General features: G+C 32.9%; 1 protein-coding gene across 1 annotated transcript; it reads left to right on the top strand.

Moving 5' to 3' along the window:
• Positions 1 to 1,502: 1,502 nt before the first annotated feature.
• POU1F1 (POU class 1 homeobox 1) lies at positions 1,503 to 19,351 on the top strand. The gene is made up of 6 exons (XM_053565259.1): positions 1,503 to 1,657; positions 4,489 to 4,638; positions 13,815 to 14,039; positions 16,087 to 16,251; positions 16,995 to 17,055; positions 17,946 to 19,351. Exons 1-6 carry the CDS (start codon positions 1,516 to 1,518, stop codon positions 18,154 to 18,156), a joined length of 954 nt encoding a protein of 317 aa, XP_053421234.1. The 5' UTR covers positions 1,503 to 1,515; the 3' UTR covers positions 18,157 to 19,351.
• The last annotated feature ends 1,632 nt before the right edge of the window (positions 19,352 to 20,983 follow it).

The raw sequence follows: 20,983 nt of genomic DNA, 5'->3' as shown, positions 1-20,983 counted from the left end.
GGTATTCCTTCATAATCTATTATAAAGTTGATATACATTAATAATAGATTCTGATGACTATATAACAGCTCTAAAATCATTAAGGACAATTTTTAAACTCTATTCTCAGTAAATATCATTTAGCTTAATTTTGTAAATACATAACACTCAATAAACATTTTTATTTAATTTTCTTAGCAAAGTCTCTTTATAAACATACTGAAAAAAACATTTTTTTTTGTATATGTGAAGTCTGAAAATTACCAGAATTCTGCATGGGTATGAATACTTTTGACTACCCAAAACTTTCTCTCATTAAAGAAGACTAAGAGAGCTTCAAAAATACAGAATTCGGAATGGAAACATATGGCCCTTGTTTACATCAATAATGTCTATGCTTGTTCAGCTACGTCTGTTTGTTGTGTTTCCCTAGTATACATTCTATAAATAGTATTGCATTCGCTTATTATATAAATCATGTTTGTTGTAAACAATCATATTGCTGCTGATATTAATCTTTCAACCAATTGTTGGTAGTATGTTATTTTTTATTCTCATGTAATGTCAATATATTGTGTGTAAGAATATTGCATTCACCTCAAGCTCTCTGGCAGAATGGCCAAGATCTGACCTCTGACATAGTCTAGCTTAGTGAACATGGTATGGTTCATAACTCCCAGAGGTGTGGTGAGAATTGCATAATATAACATATAAATGCCTAGAATATTGGCAGCATCTAATACACGTAAGAGCTTAGTAAATTTTGGTACTTTATGAGTAAATTAAAATCCAGGGAAAGATACAATCATTCATGTTCATCTTCTTTACATCTCACTCTATTTTATTCAATGTTTTTCCTTTTGCCATTTTCCATTTATAATATAAGAAAAATTAAACTGATAGTTTCCACCCGTTATAAAGGTTACAGTTTTAAAAACTGCATTGTTGAGTATGAATCAGCAATTGACATTTATTCATTCTCATACTGTCAATATAAACTACAATTCTTAAAACTATTCAGTATGCACTGTTATTTTGCAAATCTAATGAGAAGTTATCAAAAAAGAGAGAAACTTCTGACATTTGTACATTGGCAAAATTGTGTTAGTAGCGAAAAGACACCTACTGTTTTTCAATTCATTGTAGTCTTAATTCTTTGAGAAACACTTTTTCAACATTTTTGATGCTTTTCCATAATGTCTAACTTACTGAAGTTTTTAAATAAAGTTTTAGATTTCTCCCTTTGCCTCAATCTATGCCCTAGGAGAAGTTTACTTCTTGGGCATGGATTATGTTTGAGTAAGAAAGGAAGACGGTTCAGATTGATAAGGCAATACTCCTGGGAAAAGACTATTAACATGTATAAAGGGATTTCCTTGCAGTATAAATGCTCGCACGCGCCCTCCTGGTGCCTCAGAGCTTTCCTGATGTATATATGCAGGTAGAGAGAATTGAATTGCCCTTCGAGACAGTAATATAATAAAACTCTAATTTGGGGAGCGGCGTTTCTCGTTATTTTTCTGCTCTATTGTGGGAATGAGTTGCCAATCTTTTACTTCAGCTGATACTTTTATACCTCTGAATTCTGACGCTGCTGCAGCTCTGCCTCTGATAATGCATCACAGCGCGGCCGAGTGTCTACCAGTCTCCAACCACGCCACCAATGTGATGTCTACAGGTACTGACTCCTGTGACAGTTGACATATGGCTGGGCCTAGAGATTTCAGAATAGATGTTTGAATCTTGTTAGTTAAATCATTTGCTACTTTTATTTTTCCTCTTCAACTTGACTTGTTTTAAGTGAAATAGAAAGAACATTAAAGAAGCCAAAATGCTTAAGAATTTCTAATATAAATATTAGTAAGAATAGTAATTTTCCATTTGTTTTATTATAACAAAAAAATCTGTTTTCTACGTAATGAAACAATGAGCTTGGGTATTTTTAATCAGAAACTCATTTTAATGAAAATGTTTATGGAATGAGGAGCAAAATAGAAATAAATATGATAAAGTAATTTAATATTTAAAAGGTGCTATTACTTTATCTTAAAGATTTATTTGGTGTTAGGTTACATCTGGTACTATCTAAAAACAACTATAAACCTTATATTAAACCCAACTGAATTATTCCCATTACCAACAACAAGGGATTTCAAAGAATAAAATAGTTAAATTAGTTTTAATAAACTTACGTTTTTGGTGCAATATAACACTCAGGAATCAAAGTTAAGGGTAATGTAGCATTTAAAGCCCGGGAACTGAGCTAAATTTTCTGAAGATTAAGACTGAAGAGACTTCACTTCTCATCACATTTTAACATTAGCCTCATCTAACTTTTTAAATAAAAATTAAGTTTGAGAACTCAAAAATATTGTCTCAACAAGTCAACTAAGTACTTAACATTTTGCTAATGTGTTCATTCTTCACGCAGTTACAAATAAAGTGTTTAAAGATGATTTACAAATAGACAAAGCCTTGACTTGAGAAAATTTCTCTCATTAAATAATAAAATACTACTCATTTTTTGTTAGTTATAAATTAAATTTGCCTCCTTTTTATAGGTGAAATAAAATTTTATACATTTATAAATCAAAATTTGAGTTGCTACATTAATGTTATGTTTAAAGGAGGTAAACTATATATTTTATTATATCAGGTATTTTTCCAAACATTTATGCAAATTTGGCATAAATCTCCTGAATTTCAAAAAGTCTAGACATAAGATATTTGGACTTTGGTAAGGTCATTTAATGTAGTTTTTTTCATCCACCAAAGATTCCTATAATTAATTTAAAAGGTAATACTGAAAGTATCCTCAAACATATTGCTGGAAAAATATAATAAATTGTTGTTATCAAAAATGTTCATTATAAATTAATCTAAACAATTACCACACAACTAATCATACGTTTTAAATCATAGAAGATTCTATACATCGGGGATGAGGAGAATTATTTCTTTAATTGTCTGTATGTGAAAAGAATTTGGACAGCATGGAAATAAAATTTAGAATTGAGGTAATCAGTTAGCAAAATGATCTAGTTTTAGGCTCAAAATTCGATTTATTTATTTAAAAATAGCAATCTAGTAAATTAGCCTTTTTGTAGCAGCCAACTTCCTAAACTCAGAAAAACAAAAAGTATTTAAACCTTGGAAGTAAAAAAAAATTATAGAGAATTATACTGAGCATTGTGATTATAATTATTGTTATTAATTATAATTTTACAAATTATAAAAATTATAAACCCACCTAAAATATTTTAAATGATAATAGCATTGATTTATAATTTTGTCATGAAATTATAATCATATATGTCTAATAGAGTAAATAATTAGAAATACTGATTTTAATGAGAATGTTTGTTTAATTTTAGAGTGAATAATAAGTTTTTCATGTGTAATTATTATGTAGCAAACTTACTTCAGTTCTTTCTACTTGTTAGTTATAAAAGGAAAATTTGGGCAAATATTTAAACATCAAAGATCACTCTATATTTTTAAGAAATGCATTTTACTTTAGAGACAGCATGTCTTAAATCACTAGCATATCAATGTGCTCAAATGATACTAATTTTTACTTTATAGCATTTATTCAAGAAAGTGCAGTTTTATATTTATGAAAATTAAGTAATATGTTCATATACTGATAGTATATGAAGCAAAAATGAGAAAATAAAATACTGGCAAGTAGTTCATGTTTCTAATCATCTTGGTGATTTGTGTTTAAAACTTAATAAACATTTAGTAATTCAAATTTGCATTCAGAAAAGAAATTGATTCCGTGAACCATATCATCAGTTTTGAACAATGACATTTCCATACAGCTTTATAGATGTCAATTCCCCCAGCCATCAATGGAATTATTTTTTGAGCAGCTTTATCATTATGACTGAGTCAACTATGTGCATGCCGAGAACATGTAACCTCGTGGCATCAGCATCAACATGAACAGATCATACATGGTCACACGTTTTTCATGACACTCTGAATGCAGTAGAATTTTATTATTGTATGTTAATAGAAGGCTACTTGCTCTGCCATGTCCTCTTTGATGAAAGAAATTTGTTAGGAAAATTAAGCAAAAGGGCAGACTGTTTAGAATTCATTTCTATATTCATTATTCCAGAGAAAGGCCTCTTTATAACATCATGCTACACATGAATTTTAAGAGACTTTTCCCTTTGTCAGTTTGTTGTAAGGTTTGTATTGGATAGAACCTACAAGAATTGTATAACTTCCCAAAAGCCACATTCCAAACTTCCCAGTCAGCCCTTCATGGGGCCACTCCTGACACTGGCACAGATGGCAGGGTAATTAATGAAGGGTATCGTCCACTTGGATGATTTACGATCTCATTACTTCAGACTCTGACCCTTAGTTTTAACCCACTTATCAGAGAACTTCCCCCAAATGGGAATAAACTGAGGGGCCTATAACTTTAATAATTACATAATGGTATATTTTTAAATGAAATGAATGTGTCTTGAATCGTCATTCTTTTCTCACCAGTCTTATCTATTTTGTCTTTGATTCAAACTCCTAAATGTTTGCGCACACTCTCCTCGGCAAAAACACTGGGAAACACAGCAACAGGACTTCATTATTCTGTTCCTTCCTGTCATTACGGAAACCAGCCATCAACCTATGGAGTGATGGCAGGTAAGAAAATTGTCTTTACCTATGATATTGAATTTGGGAATAGAAGGATTTTTCTGGGCCTGGAAGAAAGGTGAAGAGAGCATGACATAAAATTCTGATCTCCTAACTTTGGAAATTATTGTTAAAAACCATCACAGATTCTATATTCTATGATGCCCTCAAGGACCGTAGGGATTATAGATAACCATCCTATTTTATGCAATCCTGAACTGCTATGCTATTTAACTCTTGTTTTTGCTTTGTATGATTTTTATTTTAATTCACTACTATCAAACATCTGGTTGTCACTCGGTGCTATTGTCAGTCTTGCCTGTGCTAAAAATATAGCAGCGAGTAGCCTCATGTGACTATTCAAATTTAAACGTAAATTAACTAAAATAAAATTTAAAACTCAGTTGCACTAGTTACATTTCAAGTGCTCATGAACTCCATGTGGCTACTGGGTATCATATCAGACATCAAAGATTTATTAAATTTCCACTCATCACAGTATTTCTGCTGGACATTTGGCTTATAAAGACAAATAAGACATTGATGTAGGCAGAGCGTGATTGGCGAGGGCTTTAACGACAGCTGTTTCACAATCTAGCAGCCCTTCCTGAATTGTTTCTGATTTGTAACTGAGATTGAAATAATTGATACCCTTCCCCTCTGGATAAGTAAACCATCACTATATCAAGTGTAATGACCTATTTACATGATGCTTACATGAAGGCATTGAAGCAAGGTTTTTAAAAAAATGGGAAAATCTGGCTGTTGAGATTTACTTATCGCAAACTTCATTACTTAATTTCAGGGTATGGACGGATAAAAACTTTAATGATTTTTAAAAGTGCATAGTTTTGTTGTACACAATTTTTTTTTATTTATTCGTTTGCTTTTAAAGAAATTATTTGATCTTTTATATTTATTAATGTAGCTCAGCGGTTCTCAACCTGTGGGTTGCTACCCACGGGAACTAAAGGGTTGCGGCATTAGGAAGGTTGAGAACCACCGTAGGTAGCAAGAGTAGAACTCTTGTCAGAAAACCTATGTGGAAGAACCTGGGTGTGAGAGAGATACACTAAGGGAGAAATTATGGGTAAAGGAATCACATGTTGGGGCAATATTTTCTGAGTTGTATTTTGTTCTTCTCTCGATAAGCAATGAAAAAAATAAACATGTATTTATGCTTATAATTTTGAAATAAAATGAAGCACAAAATTTTAATTTTTAACTTTTTAATTTTTCAAAATTTGTCAATTTAAGACTACATACAACATTAAAACCTTAAAATAAAACAATATACCAGAAAATTGTTGGCCTCTCTTATATTCTTTGAAGCAGCATTCTGAATAAATCAGTATCCTCACATTTATGCTAAAATGAAGACTGATGGTTTTTAACAACTACCTGTAAATGTTCATGTCTTTTTAAAATAACTGATAAGTAAGAAAAGTTGTATTTTTTTGCTCTGAAATTTGATTATTTACGATTCATATACTTAGCTAATCAATATTTACAGTTAATGAGAACAGCTTTCCTGGATGATGAACTATACAATGTAAATCTGTGTATTTAGCTAGTGGAGGTGCAGGTGGAATGCTTGCTGTGACCTTCACCACATTTTGATTATGTGGGCAGGCCATGACCAACACGTGCTGCTATTTCCTGGAGGAAAGGCCTTACAGTTCATTTGAAGTGATTCCCAGGAACCAAGATAACACTTTTATTTTAGTACAGAGCTAGCACAGAGGTAGCCCCTGTCAATTGATGGAGATTGACACAAAGATAAAAATCAGTCACAGGCCAGCAGTCAGTAAACTTTTGTCCAAATATCGTAAGATAATTTTGCTATCACCTTTCCTCCCCACCAAATCAAGAAGGACCTACAGTTGGCTTCCTCAGTTCACAGCTGGCCTCAAAATTCTAAGACCCTTCCTGCTTAGAACTGGAGCCAACAGCACAATGTTGACAGTCAGAGTCAACTGGCCATCGGGTTTTGCTAATACAAGTTTCCTCAAAAAAGAACGCAGAAAGCCCCATCTATGACACTTTTCATCGTTACAATTAAAAAGGAAAAGCTCTGGAAAAGCCTTTTAAAATGATTCAAAACCTGGCTTAGTGATGCCAAGAGCAAAGCAGTTACAACAAGATTTGGAAGTATCATTTTAGTCTCAAAATTAAATATATTTTATTACCGAAAGAAAAACTCATCATGGCAAGCAGAGACACTGTATTTGAATACTTTTGAGAGGAATATTATGAAAATGTGATATGCTTTGTAATTTGTCAGAAGGGGTATATTTGACCTGTATTCAGTATTAGCATTTTCTTCATGGGAGATCGAATTCTAGAGGATCTAATCCTCTTTCCTTCATCCCCAGAGAAACTGCACAAATTACAAAACATAGGAATTACAAAATAACAGAGAAAAGAATGACATATACCATAAAAACCTGGTTATGTCATTTACATTTCTGAGAAGTGCCGAGGTGTTAATCACATCATCCGCTTCCACACAATTCACAGAAGTGTCTCATCAACGGCAAAGCCCAGTGGCACGTACTCTATGTAAAAGTACTGTCAGATAGCAGAAAGTACTATCTATCTCAAGGATGTGAAATTACTGTATTTTAGTATGATATTTAATATCGCCCATATTCTGACGCTTACATTTAGTTAGAACATTTTATTACATTAGTAGTCCACAGGAAGGGAAGGGCCATAGCTAATACTTTGTCAGGTTGGTTGGGAGGACTTTATCATCAGCTAAGTCCACCAGACCTAATAGGCCAGATGTTGTCAAATTAAAGGAAGTGATTAATTAGAAGCAGTGAATTAGCTACACCATCACCTATTATCAAACTCACTCAAATCACTTAACACTTCTGAGTTTCAGTCTCTTCATATATAAATTGTGGTAGGAGCTAAAATTCTGTCGGAGTTGAGTTGTGGTAAATTTATAGCAACTCAACCTGCTTTCTCTTTTGATCTTCCCTTTAGATACATTTGCAGCTAAATTCCTTCTTCAGTTCCTTCACTCCTGAGAATTTAGAAAATTCAACATACCACAGCACAAATAGCAGGAATCAGAATCACAAATGCTACTCCAAATCTCTTCTAGATAAACACAAAACCAAAACAAAATATCAACAGAAAGTCTGTGGCTGGTGCAGTGACTCATGCCTGTCACCCTAGCAATTTGGAAGGCCGAGGAGGATCCTTTGCGCTCAGGAGTTCAAGACCAGCCTGTGCAATTGCAGTACCTAATCTCTACTAAAAAGAGAAAAATCAGCCAGGCATCGTGGTTGGGCACCTGTAGTCCCAGCTACGCAGGAGGGTGAGGCAGGAGGATCCCTTTTGCCCAAGAGTTTGAGGTTGGAATGAGCTAGGCTGGCACCAAGGTACTCTAGCCTGGCAACATAGGGAGGCTATGTCTCAAAAAAAAAAAAAAAAAGAAGAAGAAAGACAGAAAAAAGAAAAAAAGTCCTAAAAATGCTGATTTGGGGCTGTCTGAGACTGTTTCTCTTCCCCAATATCTAAAGCAGAGTAAAATTTAGAAAACAAGCTCATTGGACTATTCAGTCTTTCCATGTTAGGATAGAACCTGAGCAAATCAGCCTCACATAATGAATGTTAAAACCACCGTAAGTATATGTCATCATGGTCAAACCAAGAAGTGGTGTGAGAACCTTTGTTTTGAAAATTAATTTGAAGAGGAAATGACTATGAACTGATGAGCAGATAAAGAAAATGGACACACACACACACACACACACATAATAGGATACTACTCAGCCATCAAAAAGAATGGCATACTGCCTATTGCAGCACCTTGGATGGAACTGGAGGCCATATCCTAAGTGAAGTATTTCAAGAAGGACAAAACAGATACCACCTATACTCATAAGTGGGAGGTAAATGATGGACCTATAAGGAACATAGAGTGGTATAATAGACATTAGAGACGCGGAAGTGGGGTGAGAGCGGACTGAAGGATCAAAAATTACCTATCAGGTACAGAGTACACTATTCAAATGGCGGGTACACTACAAAGCCTGTCACCTCTATGCAAATCATTCACGTAACAAAAACATAGTGCACATCCTAAATCTACTGAAATATTATAAATTAAAATAAAAAGAGGAAATCAAAAGTAAAAGTATCTGATGCCTGGAAATTAACCAAAATGATTAGCACCCATTTTTTTTTTTTGATGAGATTGAGAAGTGGCTAATAAAATATTGCTGTAGTTCTGAAAATGCCTTCTTCACCTGGGATAATACGAAGTCCACATAAATCAGTTTGGCAGTTTATACGGAGAAATAGTCGACTTTGGAGCCCATCTTTTCATTCTTTATTCTTTCTTTCCTTACTTCTTTGGTTCTTTCTCTGCCCTTCCCACTTCGCTCCTTCATTCCCTCTCTCCCTCCCTCCCTCCCTCCTTTCGTTTCTTCCTTCTTTCCTTCCATCTTTCCTTATAGCTTTGTTATTTTTTCTTTATCCCTAAATTATTTTGATTGTACCCATTCTGAGGGAAGGAATAATTCTGAAGATCTTTTTGCCTCTCTGATTTAGGAAGTCTTTCCGTAGCAGTAACATGATGTAATTTCCCTTACAGAGCAGGTAGGGACTGGCAATACTTTTTTATTAAATCATAGCTGTGTACATTAGTATGATCATGGGGCACCATACACTTGGTTCATAGACCATTTGACACATTTTCATCACACTAGTTAACATAGCTTTCGTGGCATTTTCTTAGTTATTTTGCTAAGACCTTTACATTCCACATTTACTAGGATTCACATATACCCTTGTAAGATGCACCGCAGGTGTAATCCCATTAATCCCCCTCCCTCCACCTACCTCCCCCCTCAAGAACCAGACAGTAAGAATGTTAAACGTGTTAGTCTCTGTCGCAACTACTCAGTTCTGCTGTTGTAGCACAACATCAGTCACAGGCTCTATGTAAACAAATAGTCAAGGCTTTGTTCCGAGTAAACTTAATTTACAAAAATAGGTAGTGGACTCCTTTTGTACATGAATAAGATTTACCAATGCATGAAAGTGAAAAGATCACAACTGAAATTTATGATTTGCTTTGAATTATTGTACATATGGAAAAATGCAAATGAACAGAAATATTCAAACACATATTCCTGTGGATCTTACAAACACAGAAGGGTAGTATATGCTCTGTTTCCTCTGTTTGCTCTTTGAAGGCATGAAGCCCTTGACCTGAGATGTCGTCAGCCAGCCACATGCTGCAAAGAGCAAGTGCCCCAGGCCACGGTACATTGAGTCAGAGCCTGAGGAAGCCCTGTCTCTGCCTCCCATTGCCTGCTTCGGAAGATTTACTTCTTATCTCCCATCTCTGCCACACAGAAATACATACATAGCAATTCAGAAAGGCTCTGGTGTATTAATCTGCAATGTAAAAATATATTCAGGACCATAGAGGTCCTACACTTCCCAGCTATTTAAGTGTACACTGTTTACACCTCAAGTTGATTTTGCTTTATTCATGTTTGAGAAAATGTATTTGAGACCTCTGCTGAATGTGACTCACATCTATTATATTATTCCTATTTTTTCTTTTTCAGAAATCTAGGCTTGAAAAATTTTTGAAAAATATTTTGTCATATATACTATACCCCAACATATACCAGTCCCTCCCAACAATCCCCCCAATACAGGATCTGGTGGTAGGAACATCAGTATATTTGCCTATGCTTATAACTGCTTTGATGAATTTCTGGAAGCTAATTTCAGCAATATTGTGACCCTGCAGATCATTCTGTATGCTTTCATAGAATGAGGAATAAAAATATGTTACACATCATGTTTTTCTTCTTGCTCTGAGTAGCATATTTTCTGTGTACTTTTTTTTGTTTGTTTGTTTTAAATTTTTTATTAAATTATAATAGCGAACATTAATGCATTTATGGGGTAAAATATGCTGATTTGATAACCACCTGCACATGCATACAAATAATAAAACAAATGTAAAATATTATTAAATTATAATTGTGAACATTAATGCATTTATGGGGTACAGTGTGCAGATTTGATAACTACCTGCACATTCATTCGAATGATAAAACAAAACTATAGTTCTGTGTACTTTTTCATGGTCTCTGTTCAAATTTGTTTTCTTAGCATCCACTTTCTTGGGGGTATTTATCATGTATAAAATTTAAAATTTTCTGGAAATGGGAACAGTACACTTCTAATGTCTTCAAAATAACTATGATATTTTTGTCTGAAAATTTTAAATATATTTTAAACATTATAAATATAGAGGTGCCAAAAAATGTATACTCATTTTAAGAAAGGAAACAACTGCATTAAACTTGTAATACTCATGTCACTTTTGACTACTGCAATTACAAGAGGCGCTCATCGTGACTTGCACTCATCTTTTGTTACTGATATACACTGAATATTACAATTTTAATACAGTTTTTTCTTTCTTCAACTATGTATTTTTTTTTTTTTGCTCCTTCTGTATTTGTTTAATGTAGCCGAATACATTTCTTTAGAGGAAAGCCATTTAATTTATTTGAGTATGGACTGTGAAAAATAAGCTAGGTAATTATTTTGATGTGGTTTGTCACAATGTTTGTTGAACTTTAGTTCTAGTTTAAACTGTATCATTAGTTCATTGTGGCATGGGAGGAAAGTAAGTTTCTTTTACATACATTTTTAAATTTTTAATTTGGGGAAATATATCTATCCTTTCTAACTCAGGTGTTTATTTAAGGAGAAGGAAGATGACAAATGTGAGATGAACACAGCACAAAGTGTTGCATAGATTTGTCGTAGTACACGATTATCACTGGCCAGAAAAATTAGAAATAATTATCAAGGTTGCTAACAAATTCAGACTTATGGCATGCTACATAAAAATATCCAATAAGTTAGTTATGTTAAATAAATCATTTGACATAGGTTAGATGAGTTATCTGGTGTCTTAAATATGTTAAATGTAAAAAATCGAAGAGTAGCCTGAAGTTTTTGTCTTGTTTTTACTGTTTTTCCAGGTAGTCCATGACTAAGTATCATAAGTAATCTCTGACATTTCTGAGTGAAGAGGGAAATAATTTTTTTTTTATATTTTTAAGGATCTACTCTGAAAGCATAAACCTAAGACAGGTATTGAGATAAATATTAAGTAGATTCTAAAATAAATGTCATCAGTTTTCTTTTTATATAACAGTCTTTTCTTTAACTGGCTGAAATCCAAAACTAATAAGAAACTAAAAATGACCCCCAGAAGCAATGAATGTTTTCAAACAAAAGTTATTTAATAAATGAAAAAGTTATACAATTGCTTTATAAAATTTTCTCTCTTCTAATGTTATACCCTAAAGTGGATAGTTAGCTGATTTTGGAAAAGCAAACCTGGATAATTTGGGTTTGTAAAAGTCACATGGATTTCTCAAGATAAAAACAGTTTCTTCAAAATCTTTTTCACATTTGTGAAGCAGATGAATTTATTTGATGCCTTTTCATTTTACCTATTATTTGTATGTTTACTTCGCTTCAGAAAAGTAATGTATTCTTTTAGATAGGGCTGTACTTTATAATTACATGTTCTTATATAAATACTATGAGTCAACAATTTGCTGAGTTACACTATTCTTTGCTCATTACATATTGATATGTTAATCTAAGATTTGTATATTCTGGAAAAATACATTATTACTCATGCCTTTGATTTATTAATTTATTTATAGAAAAATTGTAGGTAGCATGAACTCAATGTATTTTTTGTCATGTTTCCAAGAGTGATTAGTACATGTATTCCATACTAGTTTATTTTTAAATATTCATTTATACTCCTAAGAAAAATGACTACTCAATATTTCCTTGTAAAATGTCTTAGTTATGCAGTTAAGAATGTTGACTTTGGGATCTCCAAGGATACCAAAATCTAAAGATGGCCCAAATGTCTTATGTAAAATGTTACAGTATTTGTGTATAACTCATGTATAACTTCCTGTGTACTTAATCACCGCTAGATTGTTTATAATACCTAGTACAATATAAATGCTATGTTTTTTTAAATTTTTATATTGTTTTTTAATTGTGTTTTAAAACTATTTTTAGCCATGGATGGTTGACTCTATGAATGTAGAACCCATGGATATGGAGGGCTGCCTATACTTGTCATTCAATATCAATTGAAGTAACCCCTTTACCAATAAAAATTGTGTTATAGCAGTGAAGAAAACAAGAAACAAAATGTGTTGGACTTTGGCCTATATACCATCCCCTTATCTATCCTTCTTAACTGAGATAGACTCTTCTTTCTTAATACAAAATGAAATCTGGAAGTAATTTTCTTTGTAATTGCGTAATATTTTAAATGTGTGTATCGTTTGACTCAATAGAGTTAATGCTTCATCCTTCATCCTTATATCCAGAATCGCATCTTTTCTTACCATTTATTTTTGCTTCTCTTTAAATAATAATCAAGAAGTGATTTCATGATATTGCATATTTTCTCAAGAAATCATGTTTCTAACTTTTTAATAGAAAATTTAAAGTCAACTTTTCTTAAATTCTATTCACTCTTCAAATCTATTTAACCACCATATTAATGTATTTTATGTTTTTACAATTCTCTTCTTTGTTAAATTAAAAAAGACATGATTATTTTTTATTGAAACCAAGCATTTACTAATAAAACAATGGAGCTTTTAATACTGTAAAATGGGTTTATCAATCACAAGAAAACTACTCAGCATAGAACTTTGGCCAAAGCATTTAGTGCCTTGGTTACAGCAAATATCACCGAGTATTTGTTCAATGAAATAAGAAATCAGATCAATGCCTCCATTCTGGTTATAGCCAAATCTCAGATTCCCAAGAATAGGTGACTTTTAACAGGAAAAAATTATAGAAATGTATACTTCTGAAGGAATTTTCTTCTTCTTGTTTTAGTTATTCGTAATACCCTGCTTCTTTCCTTTCACATTATCTTTGTCTTTGCTGCTGGAGTAGGTGGAAGACATGGAAGCCCATTTTTTTATTAAGCTCCCTGATTCTTCCTCGGAAAGTCTGAGCAACAAGTATTGAGAATGGTAGGGCTGAATAATGGGCTCTCACAGGTAAAGCCTTCCTTGTGTAGAAATGAGGAATAATCACGAATGGTCTTTTCCTTTTCTTATTTTGTTTACTCACAGGTAGTTTAACCCCTTGTCTTTACAAATTTCCTGACCACACCTTGGGTCATGGATTTCCTCCCATCCACCAGCCTCTCCTGGCCGAGGACCCCACAGCTGCTGATTTCAAGCAGGAACTCAGGCGGAAAAGTAAATTGGTTGAAGAGCCAATAGATATGGATTCTCCAGAAATCCGAGAACTTGAAAAGTTTGCCAATGAATTTAAAGTGAGAAGAATTAAGTTAGGTATGTGCTTATTAATGGCAATGGGGCAAATAAGTTGGTTTGCAAATCCTTACTCCATAGCTGTTAAATCTCCCATAATCTAACTCAAAAGTCTAAGACAGTTCTCAGTCACATCTCCGGGGTAGACTTCAGTTAGCCCAATTATAACAATCCTACAAAAGCCTTTAAGTTCTTATAAATTCTTAATAGTCTAAATGCACAGATTTTTTAATTAATGGCACCCTTCCAATAGTTTATCCATGTCAAGATGAGTTTTGACAAATGTGTCCATTTTTATCTATATTTTACTTAAACTTTTGAATAGAAAATATATCCATAATGATTCAAAAGTATGAAAGAGTGTAAGTGACGTGTATCTCTTGGGCTTGCCCTTCCTTTTAATCATTGTTAGTTCCTTGTGTATCTTTCTAGAGATACATTATGCATATATAAGCAGATATAGATACTTCATACAGATGTCTTTTGGAGAGCTTTCAGTATTAATTTTTCTGGATTTTCCTTTCTTTAATAGAGCTGTCAAATTCCACCTTATGAATGTACTACGATTTATTTAACCAGTTCTCTACTGGTGGAATTTAGATGATTTCTAATCATTTGATATTAAAACCGTGTAATTAGGTCTATAAATGTCATTTTGCATCTCCATAAGAAAATGTATAGCAAAAATATTAGACGCTCAACTGCTTGATCAAAGAATAAGTATATTTTTTATTTTGATAAATGTAAAATTGGCCTCTGTATAAGTTGTATCAAACTTTACTACCACAACGAGTGTCACTTTCACCACCTTAAGAATATAAATTCCATGAAGGCACAAAATTCTTGTTGATAGATTTCTTTTTGTTTTCGCACTAATGGTATATTCCCAGCATCCCAAACAGTATGGCTAGAATATAGAATAGATAAACAGTGGTTGAATAAATGGTAGGTCATTAGTCTTTCGAATCTTTGCAAATTAGGTCAAAGTGTCATCTTACTGTAGTTTCATTTCAAATTTCTTTTATTATGAGTGTAGCGTGAAGAGCTTTATTTTATGTATTTGACAATCATTTGTATTTCCTTTTATGGGAACTGTCTATGCAGAGCATTTGGTCATTTTCTACTGTAAAGTGTTTTTAAAATATAAACTATAACAATTAACTGCAGTTAAAATTCATGAAATTGTGTATTTTTGAAAATAGGTAGAAATGATAGTTTAAACTCTGCACTTGGAGAATGAACAATAGGTAATTTTGTAATAATATGTACTGATGGTGTCATAGGTAATCATTTCATACGTATAGGCATATAGCCGTAGGCCCTGAAATCATTGCATGGTTATTGCATGTAATAAACATAGCAGTACACATCTTTATAACATTCATTTTCAGTTTTTTATTAATATTGCTATGAATGTTTCAAATTATATGTTGATGGTTTTTTCTGCTTGTATTCTAAAAATGTTTAGGAATCAATAAGTATCTTTGTCTGAAGATAGACGCATTTCCAAACAATACAATAAATATACTCAGAGATACACACAAAATGTGTGGTCATAACTTCATATAAACATGTTTTTAGGAAAATTCAACATAATTCTTAGTTTTATTTGGTACCCTTCAATGATATGGTTGAATTTTCACTTTTCCAGTTGAAATAAAAATTTTATGATTTGTTATCACGTTTTATGCATTACAGTTAATATATTAAAGTTTTGGAGCATACATCAGATATTTAATAATAATGATAAAAAGAGCAAGAACATGTAAGTAAGTGTCTCATAAAGTGTTTAGCACACACCTACATAGCAGGGCTAAGAACCATGACTGGCAGATGTTTTCAACTGAATTCTTTTGACTTCCATGAAAAAGTAATTTATTAACTAGAAGAATTACTGGACAATCCTACACCGAACCTTACTAAATAATTCTAATTTGCCAGAAATGTATAAATTAAACACAGCATTTAATAATTGACGAAGAAAGATACACAGATTTGTGAGGTAATAGACCAAAATTAATGCTTTCTGGAAAAGCTGGAGCTAATGATCTTTATTGTCTTTTCACAGGGTACACCCAAACAAATGTTGGGGAAGCCCTGGCAGCTGTGCATGGCTCTGAATTCAGCCAAACAACTATCTGCCGATTTGAAAATCTGCAGCTCAGTTTTAAAAATGCATGCAAACTGAAAGCAATACTATCCAAATGGCTGGATGAGGCAGAGCAAGTCGGAGGTACGGATGCTGTATCCCTGACGGCTGTGCTCTGTGTAAGGCTGTGCTACATTTTAACCTGAAAATAGTGGCTTCAATTGGTAGGACTAATGCTGAAGAGAGAGGTTTGATGGAGTTTTTTTGCCCTTTTTTCTTTTCTGTTATATCACGCTAGAAACAAACAAAAATTTAGCACGGCCAATGTAAGTATAGCTATTATTTACTAAGGTGACAGCTATATAAGGAAAGCTTTGTGGATAATACAGCATCAATGTGAAGTGGTGAAATATTTATTTTTAGTACATCTGGTTTTTTGGCATCTGTGCTATGCTGAAGTAACTGTGTATGAATCACTCTTATAACTTAACATTAGTTTACACAGAGCATTTGTACGCACTATTCTTCCAAGTAAATAAAATAAGTGACTGCTAGAGGAGCAATTTAATGAGATAAAATTATTTATTCATACTTCTGTCAAAGCTGGATAAGGAGCAAAGTTTAAAAACATTTAAAGGAACTGTTCCAGCAAAAGGTGAGGCTATCATATATAAAAAATTGTCTTTGCAAAGTTAATATTTCTTTCTGCATTAACATTTTTCTCCAGGGCCTGTAACATAAAGTGACTTAGACTTCAAAATCTAAGACAAAACTTCATGGCATTTTTATTTTGCATCATTTGTAGAAAACATTTGAAACCTAAATCAAATAGTTAAAGAAATAAATCTACTTTGTGTTCATAATTATCCCTATTTTCCATATTATAGCTTTGTACAATGAAAAAGTGGGAGCAAACGAAAGGAAAAGAAAACGAAGAACAACGATAAGGTACTTTTTTATTTTATAATTATATTTCTTTTATAAATGGAATGAACATTTGTGTGTAATATAGGTCCAATATAACATATAAAGGTAAGGTGAATAAACTCAACTGAAGAGACAAGATAGGTTTTTGAAAGTATTAGCTTAATTGTGAGAAATGGAGAGCAAGCAATTTTAATATTTGGTGGAAAATTTTGTATTGTTGTATTCAAGAACACTTTCGTTCCTGAAACTTTAGATAAATACAGAAACCAAATAATCGCTTCTAAAAAAGGGCCATCTCTGCTGTCCTTTCAAATATAAATTCTTGCTTTGGGCTTATGGTATCCTATCTATGGTATCTGTGTTACTAAAATAACAACACTGCTACATTCCTTAAATTACACCATGACTTCTTGCATTTTCAACCCAGAAAGATTTTTCATTGATCTTTTGGTAGTTTCTATGAGGCACACATAGGAACTACTGAAAGATAGGTTTTGTTTTGATTGGTTCATTGTTCACTACACATTTCCTCTATTGTAAACAACCAGAGTGATTTAGGGGCGTATTCAGGAATGCCTGCAGAAGTGTTCATTTCCTTCAAGAACGCAGTGCCCTCTGGTGGCACAAAGTGGGATAAACATAGAAGGCGGCACAAAGTGGGATAAACATAGAAGGCTCGGGTTCCCCAACTTTCTTCTTCCTGACCCTGGTAACATCACTCTGCCTAAGACAAGCCTCTAAATATTTAACAAATTGTAGACCTGTTGTTACTGAAGTGCTTTACAAATATGTTCAGAGTCTAAGTTTTCTTTTCAAGATAATATTTAGAAAATTCAACCTAACAGTTTTGATCTGCCAAAAACTTGACTGAAAACAATGTAATTTCACCCTTTACTTCCACCCGACCCCAGTATTGCTGCTAAAGATGCTCTGGAGAGACATTTTGGAGAACAGAATAAACCTTCCTCGCAAGAGATCGTGCGAATGGCTGAAGAACTGAATCTTGAGAAAGAAGTCGTGAGAGTTTGGTTTTGCAACCGAAGGCAGAGAGAAAAACGAGTGAAAACAAGTCTAAATCAGAGTTTATTTTCTATTTCTAAGGAGCATCTTGAATGCAGATAAGATTTACTATTGTGCAGTCACTTTTTAAAAAACTTTTCATTCCTTTCTGTTTCTCAACAAAAATACAAATTACTCAGTTGATTTTAAAAATAATTTTATACCAATGACTTCAGCAGAAATTTTTCTTTACTACTATTGTTTTTAAAAGAATCCAACAATTTAAATTATATTGGTAAGTTATTTCATTTAAAATAATTATTCTCAGAAGTCACATTGTGCATCTTTAGCCAGTTACTAACAGGAATGAAATGAGTCTCTCTCTCTCTCCCTCTCTCCCCCAAACACCCACAGAGACATGTGAGTGTGTTCTTGTAGGTCTTTGGTTTAAATTTCTTTTCTAAGCCTATGAGCTTTCTAATAGTTTAGTCAGTAATGTCACGTATTTAAAGGATTTCACCAGGAAAGTTTCAATTAAAAAATTCATTAACTAATTTTCTGCTTACCACCAGCTCTAATAGTTTGAACTAAATGTTTTAAACTTAAGAGCTGAAAGTGTCTTAGGGTTTTATTGCTGTATTTAGGAATAAGCCTCAATTAGAATTAACACCTTTAAAGCTAATATTCATGGCATAGAATCCAAAGAACTGTTTCAAGGAGATGTGGGAAAACATTAATTTATGAACTTTTCATTCTTCTCCCAAATGAGCCACAACTGAGCTGGGACGAGATCTGGCTTATTTACTGTTTTTTCTGCAGTGCTTGGGAAAGTGCTCCTAGTAGGCATGCAATCTTTGTTAAATGAAAGAGTAAAAGGGTGTACTATTAACTATTTTTTTCCTTTCGTTTGCTCCCTCTCTTAATTTCAAAATGTATTCTATTTTAAAATATCACAATTCAGAAAATCATTTGAGATCTCACAGCAAAATATGACTGCTTTTAATATAATTTGTTAGAATGTAGTATTAATGCAAAAATTTTGATAGATTGAGCCTCTTAATTGTAAGAATTATAGCTCAAAGAACATGTTTACTTAACGTTTAAGAATGCACTTCTTTGAAACTTGCAAGAAAAAGCAACCTATAGTGTAATATTATAATTTAGAAGTGACCTTTTGCATTTAAATTTGCTGCCATTTATTTTATATAAAATGGAAACAATTAGACCAAATTTTATTGTTGATTTAGAAATGTCACTAAATAGATAATACTGCCCAGGCTCTTTATATTATTAAGGACCTAGCATTTTTACAGGTCATAATCTACTTAGATTATATCAGTTGCAAGGGTAGACATTTGATATGTTATTAACAAAGACAGATATTTAATTAACAAAAGATTGTTTCCAATGGTCTAATAATCCATGCTTAAGCACATATTTAGCATTCAACTGGTATAAATCTTATTCAAGAGTAAATTCCAAATTATTTAGCCATGCAAGTGTTTAAATTCATTCTCTAGATAACACAATATTTCTTCACCTGCTTAAAATATATACAAGTTGGGGAAGAGATCCCTTATTTTGGAAAAGGCAAGATCACATACATGTTCATGTATACATATATATGCAAAAATGCATATATGTAGTTTGACACTTGCAAACAAAAGCAAAATGTAATATAAATCTAGATTAGTGATTTTTTGCATTTTAAATATGAATTTTCTAGTAATGTTTACTGTGATTTACTTTATGTAACAAAAATACTCATGTATATGTACTTAGGTCCTCTCTATATACGTTTTGCTCATAAATAGGTATTATCAGATGTTCATCCACGAGGTCATTCTTTTCTAGCAGAGACATAACCAGTAATGGGAACCAATTTTTCTCCCTAAAAGAAATTATGTTGAATATTAAAATAAGTATTTAATATTAACTAATTTGTACTAATGAGTTTTGAGACTATTTTTTAGCTGTGTTGTGAAAATATTTTGATAGATACAGATTAATGTTTTAAAACAATAGAAAATGGTCAATGTTATTTAGAATTCTAAACCACAATTAAGCAAATGACAAATGTAATTTGCTATGTAGAACTAATGTTTATACTTTTGGAAATAAATGTCAAAGGCTAATTTTAGCCATTGTGATCTTTCCATCTTATGTCCTTGCAAGCTCTTCAGTTGTTTAAGTCTTTAGGAATTCAGTAGAGTTGTCCATTAAAATGAAGAGATGTTTATGTCAATTGGTAAATTTCAACTTTACCTAGTAGGGGTGGTGGGCAAACTCATTCATACAATTTACCTTTCTGTCTCTATTGGTGAAAAGACTTTGTCTAGTCAAAAAGTATTTTCAGTATTTGGGGATGGGAGGGGTGTGTGTGTGTGTGTATTTTCAAGATGTTGGGGGAGGTTCTGGGAGGTGTGAGGCTCCAGACATAGAGCACCTAAAATCAGACTGCCTCTAAAGCAATGTCAATTCAATTGATTCTTAATGGAACCAAGCATAAAAGAATGGTTTTAAGTCTGTGTAAGGGACGCTGCTTCTATAGAGAGGAAACTAGAAATTTGATCGGTTTTTCTGAAGCTGCAAACAGCTTTTCATGCAGAGTATCAGGGAATGTTATCATAGGTTTCTTTTCAGACCTGGGCAGACCCTGTTTTAACATAAAAGTGTTTAGGAGTACACATTTAAATTAGGTACACAGGGATCAGGTGAGAACTGGGCGCATAGGGAAAGGACATTTGGCCTAAGAGAGAGTGCCAGGTTTCCACTAAAAGGATTCAAATCTCTGTGATAAAATGTACATCCCAGTGCAGGTCAAGTAACATAAAGCCCCAGGCTGTCAGCTTCTTCCTTTTGGCCTATAGGGTCTCAATCCCAAGCTCCTTTCCATTAGCCCCAGCCTAACCAAAGACACCCCTCAGTAATACAGTCTGTACAGCACAAC

This window comes from Nycticebus coucang, chromosome 16 (genome assembly GCF_027406575.1).
Source record: "Nycticebus coucang isolate mNycCou1 chromosome 16, mNycCou1.pri, whole genome shotgun sequence".
Taxonomy (NCBI): Eukaryota; Metazoa; Chordata; class Mammalia; order Primates; family Lorisidae; genus Nycticebus; species Nycticebus coucang.
Note: the sequence above shows the minus strand (reverse complement) of the source record. Positions and strands in the feature narration are given on the sequence as shown.

Bases quoted from the DNA above. Each gene is read 5' to 3' on its own strand.
- POU1F1 (XM_053565259.1), top strand. From the start codon at position 1,516: ATGAGTTGCCAATCTTTTACTTCAGCTGATACTTTTATACCTCTGAAT. The intron at 1,658-4,488 runs GTACTGACTCCT...TTTTCTCACCAG, and splicing joins CACCAATGTGATGTCTACAG to TCTTATCTATTTTGTCTTTG. The intron at 16,252-16,994 runs GTACGGATGCTG...TCCATATTATAG, and splicing joins TGAGGCAGAGCAAGTCGGAG to CTTTGTACAATGAAAAAGTG.